The sequence below is a fragment of the Lactuca virosa genome, chromosome 9 (assembly GCF_052849685.1).
Source record: "Lactuca virosa cultivar CGN04683 chromosome 9, Lactuca_virosa_CGN04683_v6, whole genome shotgun sequence".
NCBI lineage: Eukaryota > Viridiplantae > Streptophyta > Magnoliopsida > Asterales > Asteraceae > Lactuca > Lactuca virosa.
Window position 1 is genome coordinate 31,095,340 of NC_136434.1, and position 7,838 is coordinate 31,103,177.

General features: G+C 39.4%; 1 protein-coding gene across 1 annotated transcript; it reads right to left on the bottom strand.

The window, feature by feature from the left end:
• Positions 1–5,996: 5,996 nt before the first annotated feature.
• LOC145138335 (putative protein phosphatase 2C 25) lies at positions 5,997–7,573 on the bottom strand. The gene is made up of 3 exons (XM_079072434.1): positions 7,042–7,573; positions 6,616–6,954; positions 5,997–6,520 (listed from the first exon to the last, which is right to left on the bottom strand). The coding sequence occupies exons 1-3, from the start codon at positions 7,495–7,497 to the stop codon at positions 6,179–6,181; spliced, it is 1,137 nt and encodes a 378-aa protein (XP_078928560.1). The 5' UTR covers positions 7,498–7,573; the 3' UTR covers positions 5,997–6,178.
• Positions 7,574–7,838: the final 265 nt, after the last annotated feature.

The following is a 7,838-nucleotide window of genomic DNA, read 5'->3' on the forward strand; positions in this document are numbered from 1 at the left end:
AACAAATGTCATCTCATTCGGACGCCTGAAGAACGTCGTAGAGGCAAATCTGTCATTTTAGCATGGTTATATGAAACTCACGACAGTATAAACTAATCATAGGTTTACGGGATTTCAACTCTTCAATTAGTTTTATTTTAATTAATAGAACTACTATACACTACAGCTGGAGGATTCCAGGGAATACAAATACATGGTTTTATTTTAAGTAATAAAACTACTATACATTACTGGTGGTAGCCAGGGTTTTCATACAGAACAATACTATACATTACTAGTAGTATCCAGGGAATTTATACAAAGGTTTTCATACAGTACATTACTATAAAAAACTACGGGTGGTATCCAGGGATTTCGTTCAAGAGTTTTCATACAAAACATTACAAAACAGCTGTGGGTACCCAGGTATGCTTACAAAGTTATTTATATACAATTACAGAATACAATAACAAATATACATTTGGTCTTAAGGTCTAAGACTACTTTTCACTACTAAAGAAAATATTGGATTTTCTGGAGAAACATACTAGCATTTTCTAAATACAAACATAGTCATATTACATTACTTTTCCAAGTACGAGTCAACGAAACTTACATAACATCAGAAAATATTGGATTTTCTGGAAGGATATACTTACATTTCAAAAAGGACCATTACAGTTAACTCTGTAAGTACTTAGTGAATGCGATAAGGTTATATACAATAAAGATCCGACAAACAGTGGGATGTGTGATTCCGCCTCATTTTCCTGTTCGTTGTTTGGTTGTGGGCTTAGGGCAGAATTACACAGTCGATTGTCTATTCAATCCAAATTATATATAACTTGTGTACACTAAGTACTCGTAGAAGGAACTATCATGGGATACATTTCTTACTTTACATCACATCAGAAAAATATAAGAATTTCTGGAAGAACATACTAAGGTTTTCAAGGATCAAAGGACATACTTTCTCAAAACAAATGCTTATGAACTCACCAACTTTAATGTTGACACTCTTTCAAAACCACTTGTATTCTCAGGGTACTAGTAGACAGGTACTCGCGCAGGTTCTAGAAGACGGAGCATAGTGGCTTCAAGTTTTTATTTTGCCATTTACTTTTGGGGTCAATCATATGTGATTCAAATACAATGTAAACACTATATTATTAATATAATGGTTGTTGTTGCTTTGATTACTATTATTCAATTGTTGTGATACTATACACGACGTCCTCCGCCCCCGAACATTTCCACCGTCTTGGTTTGGGGGTGTGACATACTTGAAGTTCATGTTAATGTTAACTCGTTATTGAATGAATGCTCCAGAGTTGTGCATAATTAGTATTAGATAGCCTTAGAATTTTTAATTCGACCTTATTGAATGTCCTTGTCTGATAAAGGCCTTAAGGAAGAAACACTTATTCATATGTTTATCTTATCCTTGATTATGTTCATGAGATAATTACCGACGTTTGTAGAGATTTCTTATGGTACGAGGGTAAGGATGAGAGGAATCTTAGAGAATGTCTAGGAAGTTTAGTTATATGTACTTTATTGGAGATTTATGTGTTAGTTTGAACGCATGGTATTAGTCATGTGTAGTGACTTGGGAACTTTGGGGAAATTCATGGGGCAAATACGGATATGTATTTGGGGCGTACTGCTAGAAACAAAAAATTTGTATTTGGATCAAGTATTATCACAAAGGTACCAAGAAGCCAGAAATATGTGAGTAGTATAAATTAGTACTGTGAATAGTATTTTAACCTTTAGGGTGTATCTTCAGCATGATGGCTATGGGACCGGGAGGAAACGACCATGGAACATGTTTGAATGTATCGGGTGAACATGGAATGATTATTTCAGGGGTCTCGTAGGGCATACACGATGTGGTGTTGGGTATTCAAGCAATGATTAGAGAGGATTTGACTGTGTTACCAATCGAGAAAGGTACAATTACATAAGAAACAATAATGATTTGGACAACCAAGGTCTAAGGTGTAGCACTCGGACTCTCAGGTAGAAATTTTACAGCTTTATTTTCCACTTTAAAGGGTCTACTCGACGAGTCGGATGCCCTGACTCGTCGAGTAGGAACGAAATCAGCCGCGAGTTTTAAGTGACCAACTCGACGAGTCGGAGGACACGACTCGACGAGTTGGAGCTAGTGGATGAAACCCTAATTTCTAGGGTATTACACCCTATTTAAAGGGTCATTAGCCTCCCTTGGACTCCCTTATAGCCCCTTGAGCTCAGAAACCCTAAATCTCGTTTACTCTCCATATTTGTGTGTTTTTAAGCTTGGAAGGTGGATCTTGGTGAGAAGAGCTTGAAGTTCAAGAAGCTTGGAACAAGGAGAAGTTGTAGATCCGAATTATACTCCATCTTAGCATCACTTTGAAGGTAACAAGTCGTTACCTTGGCTCTCCATTAACTAGATCTCTTCACTCATGGTTTAGAACCCTTTTTAGGGTATTGTGGTGGTATTTCCGGATTTGGAGCAAGATCTGAGGTTGCAACTTCATATATGGACCCCTTTAGCCCCTTATTGTCATAAAGTCTCAGCCTTTGTCAAGCTATGGCCTTCCCATTGCCTTAAGCTTCTTCTTTAGCTTGGTTTTGGCTCTTAAGACCTTGCATGCACGTAAAGTTTGCAACTTTACGTGATAACTAGGCCCTAGGAGGTTAGATCTACCATTTGGAGCTTTGGAATGGATCGAAAGCATCTGGACAAGAAATGGACTATATGAACTCGACGAGTCGGATAAGCCGACTCGATGAGTTGGGAAGGGTTTTCCCGTGGTTTGATTTCTGTATGGACTCGGCGAGTCGGTAGAAAACTCGACGAGTCAGTTAGGGGTTTCCCCGACTTCTGGACACGCATAGACTCGACGAGTTGGTCGGAAACTCGGCGAGTTAGTGAGTGTTTTATGACCTTCTGAACTCTTAAGGAACTCGACGAGTCGCTAGCAGCAGTCAACGAGTTGGGTCAACATGGACTGTTGACTTTGACTAGGACCAAGGGTTGACCAGTTTGACTTCTGGGGGTATTTTGGTAATCTGGGAATTTATGGAAGTAAGTCAAATGTGGATGTAGGTGTTGGATTTGGAGCTGCATTTGGTTGAGTTGACTTTATCGATTCGAGCTACTTGTGAGGTGAGTTCTCCTCACTATATCAACAGGGTCTACGACACCAAGGCCGACCCTTTATGATTTGCATCCTGGTTTTAGAATTGTTACTATGTTATTGATCTGTTAGATTTCATCCTGGTTCTAGGATGGTTGCTATGCTAGTAACCTGTTAGATTGATATCCTGGTTGTAGGATGGTTGCTATGTTAGAGATCGGTTAGATCGGTATCCTGGTTATACGATGGTTGTTGTGTTATTGATCGGTTATATCGGTATCCTGGTTATAGGATGGTTTCCATGCTTGTGATCTGTTAAATTTGTATGACTATCTGTTATTGCATGCTAGTGTATGATATTTATGTGCACATGTTTGTTGGTTTGGGGGAATGGGTTGAGGCAGGTCCTGCTTCGTGTTGTAGGCGAAGATACCCAGGGCGGTCCGGATAGACCACATGCCCAGGAGGGCATGTTGGTCAGACCGAAGGCCCGGCGAGCGGTCCGGATAGGCTGAAGGCCCCGAGAGGGCGGTCCAGACGTGCCGATGGCTCGGAGAGCGGTCCAGATAGACTGATGGCTCATATTGCATGCTGATTCGCTTATTTGTTTATATGATATGGTTATATTTGTATGGCGTTGGTATTTTGGGGGTAACTCACTGAGCCTTCGAGCTTACATTTATCGATTATTGTTTCAGGTACTTCTGATGATCGCGGGAAGGCGAAGGCGTGATCGTACAGCTCCTCACATTTTATGATTTTATGATTTGATTCTAGGATACTCTGACGTTATACTATTATGAAAACAAGTTTTGTAATATTCATGGGTTTTGGAAATGCTTTAAAAAGTTTAAATTTGGCATGATTTTTATGAGTGTTACATAAGGACGTACTGGTATCGACAAGGTTGCATGTCAGACTCACATGTTCGACGTATTAGGAATTAACTATTTATCACATGATGAATTTCAAGAATGGTAAATGTTTTTCGCACAAGTTTCTGCCCTGGGGAGGCAAAGGTTTGTTTTTTCATGAACCTCTTGTAAAGTTCGACCAAAGATTTGTGGGATCGTGTCGTTCACGACGTGAAAAGATATTACGACTCAATTTAGAGAATTGTATGTACCCTTGGTGAAGATTGAGCCAGAAAAATGGGAGTTTGTACCGTCCGTCAGGTGCCAGACGACTAATGATTTAAAGGATGCAGCTTGGACTCGATTCATGCAGATTGAGGCCTGACAAGGGAATATGAAGTATGAGCAGAAGCATTCTCCTTTCGAAGCAACCATGAGAGTTGAGGTTGTTGACCCGTGTATGGAGGGACAAGGGAGCTACAGTCTCTGTGTCATATGTAGGCTGTCGCACGAGGGCAAGTGTCGCAGGCATAAGTGTTTCTTTTGTGGACATAGGAGTCATCATCATCAACTATGTGAGTATAAGTTGAAGGTTTATTTCCAAGTGAAACAACCAGGCCACTTTATGGCTGATTGTTCTGGTTTAATGGACCAACACTTAGGGTTTTGTAGTTACCTTATGGATGGATGGGGAGGGCAAGGGACTTGTTGACCTATAATGGAGTTGTTTTGTTTCCTGTCAAGGAAGAGTTAGCGATACTCGTGGAGATTTCTGGTATGTATTCGAGTGTGTTACTTCTATGTTGTTATTTTCATTCTTATGTGCATGTGTATTTGTTATGGTTCTAGAAAATCCTTTATCGCCTGAGTCGTTGTTTTGGTGGACGAATCTTTGGAGTAGGATCTTATAGGTCATGTGATATTTGTAGGAAGGGAATTACAGAGGCTCAGAATTGTTTTGGCTTTACCCTTTCGTATGTTCTTGTCTGGTAAGGGTGTTAGGATATAGTTAAATTGTTCGAAGGACTATCTGATTTCATTTTAGTTATAGTCTCGTATTAGTGGGTGAAATGAATGTTTTGGTTCGGGGGCTCTCATGTTTGTTGATAACAAACAATGGTAGTTTGAACCATAGGGGGGATAATTGTTTATGCAAAATGTGGGTACAAATAGCAGCTTGAATTTCGGTTTCAACATCAAAGGCCAAAAGAATTTTTTGGCACGAGAATCCGTTCAGTGGTACCGACCTTATATATTTATCTAACAACAAATGTAATGATATCTAACTTTCATGGATACAATCATCAAAATCTACCACAATACGCGGAGGGCAAAATCGTAATGGTTTTTTGAATGTGCAGGGATGGCGAAATTCCCCATACCCGATGGGGAACCCGAAACCCGCACCTGTTTTGACCGGGGAATCCCCAAGTTGACTGGGGATGGGGAATCCCCAAATAAAAAAATGGAGATGGAGACGGGGATAATCCTGGACCCCGACCCTATACCCGATCCCGATATATGTATATTAATATATAAAAATAATACAAAACATATATTTATAGTATAATTTATAATATCTAAAAGTTTATCCAAGTAACCAAACTCATTAGTCATTAGTTGGGTGAAATTGTACTTTTTATTCTTCTTTTATCTAATTTAACCTCGCGTATAATTTTTTTCTATTTGGTTGATCTATTTACTTCAAATATCACTCTAATAATTTTTTTCTATTTGATTTTCATGTATGTATTTAAATTTGGTAAAAAGTTTGTTTATATTTTTTATGATGTTTTTTAAAATATTTAAACTTATGTAGTTAAATTGAAATTAAAATTTTTTCTTTACGTAAAAGTTTTTCATATTAAAAAAAAAATCATCGATTGCCCATTGAGGATCTAACGTCCCAGATGGGGATGAGGATTCATTTATATTCCCGATGAGGATTAAAATGAGGATTTGAGAATGGGATTGGCGCCCACATTCCTAGTGGCCGTTGCCATCTCTATAAATGTGAGACACTGAGACATGATTACTCTACAAAGTCATTTCCCTTATTAAAACCCACGAGGCCACGAACGTGTTTACATAAGAACAAAGCTATAAAAAGAATGAACGAATTGTGTTATTTAAATATGAACTGAATCTCGTTAAAAGAGATCTAAAAGCTAATCAATTAATTTATAGTTTCGTTGATCATCTTCATAGAAGTCATCAACAAAACCGGCCCAAGTGAACTATCATCACACTCGCATCGTCAATGGATCCTCGAGACGCCGAAAGCTCGACCAGTTTCTTGCAAGCCAATACTCGTTCTAACTTATCATTACTTACACAGAAAGGCCGAGCTAAATCAACTGCTTCCTGATTGCTCACTTTGTCCCATAATCCATCAGAAGCCATGATCAAGAACTCAAATTCAGGGACAATTTTGAAGACTTCTGACTCGGGTTCAGCCGTTATCCATTGTTTCAGGCTTCGATCCCCGATCCCTCTTGAAACCGCTAGTGATCCGAGAACTCTTGGAACACCATGGTTACAATCAACATACCCACCCTGCAACATCATCGATAGAGATTAAGTAATCGTTAATCAATAAGCAGATGAAGAACATTGTTTGATTAATTTGAGTTCTTGATGAAGATGCTTACGAGTGATTCAATTCTGAGCTTTTCGTCTGGTCTTGAGGGTCGGTGGTCGGAGGTGAGGGGTGTGGCAAATCCACCGCTGCTCAGCACTGCGCGGCAGTCGCCGGCGTTCGATACCACAAGGTTGCTGTCTCTGATAATGGCGGTAACGCAGCAAGATCCACCGCGGTGATCTTGTTTTAGAAATTGCGAATCTGTGTTCATGTAACCTTGTTTGATTGCTTCTATTATTTCGGTTTCACCCATTTTTTCTACTTCGTTTAAGATGTTTTTATCAAGATTTTCTGCTGCAAATTCAGCGGCTTTTGATCCACCATGGCCATCGAAAACACCAAAGAATGCCTGGAAAATAATTTCAAATTTTAAACCCTTGTAAATTACTTTAAGAGCAGTAATAAAAACTACAGAAGAAAATCCACAAACATTTACCTGGTTATGTTGTCCATTAAACTCAACTACAGCTTTAAAACGATCTTCCATGGCGTCTCGCTTCCCTTTCTTACAATAAACCGAATACCCATCTCCGTCAACCTCCACCTCCTCCCACCCATCCTCCACCGCCTCCAACGGCGGCGTAATACGATCGGAAAAGCTTAAAGAGGCAACCGGAATAGCTAATTTAGCGGGTCTTTTCCTCTTTGAAAGCGTAGGAGAAGTAGAACAAAACGTGGGTTGTGTGGGTCCGCCTTCACTGCAATCCCTAACAAACCCACTTGCCGGCGGGAGTGGCTTTTGATAACGACACTTGAACGACGGAGAAGAGAAAGAAATAGATGGGGAATGGGTCAAAGACAAAGATTCCGGCGATGATTTACAGTAAACAGAAGAAGAAACTCTTGGCGATGGTGAGAATACAGGCGAATTTGGGATTGCAACGGTAATCATTTTCGATTGGTCGATATGTAACGTTCGGATTTTTTTTTTCGAGTGGTGGGTTTTTTAACTTTTAACGAATCGGTGTGGGAGATTGATTTATAGGGTGGGTTTCGTTTTAGGAAGAAACCCGGTGGTCAAAGTGGGGCCGCCGATCCTCCGTGTGAACTAACGGAGTGTTGTTTTCTCACTTGTTTTCTGATTCGAGCCGACGCTTTTTTCTATTTCCATATTTTGTTCATGTTTAAATATACTCCTAATAAATAAATATATTATTTGACGTATAAGTTATCAAATTATTCGATTATTTTATTGAATATTTTTAGGACGTATTACACCCATTACACTATTTT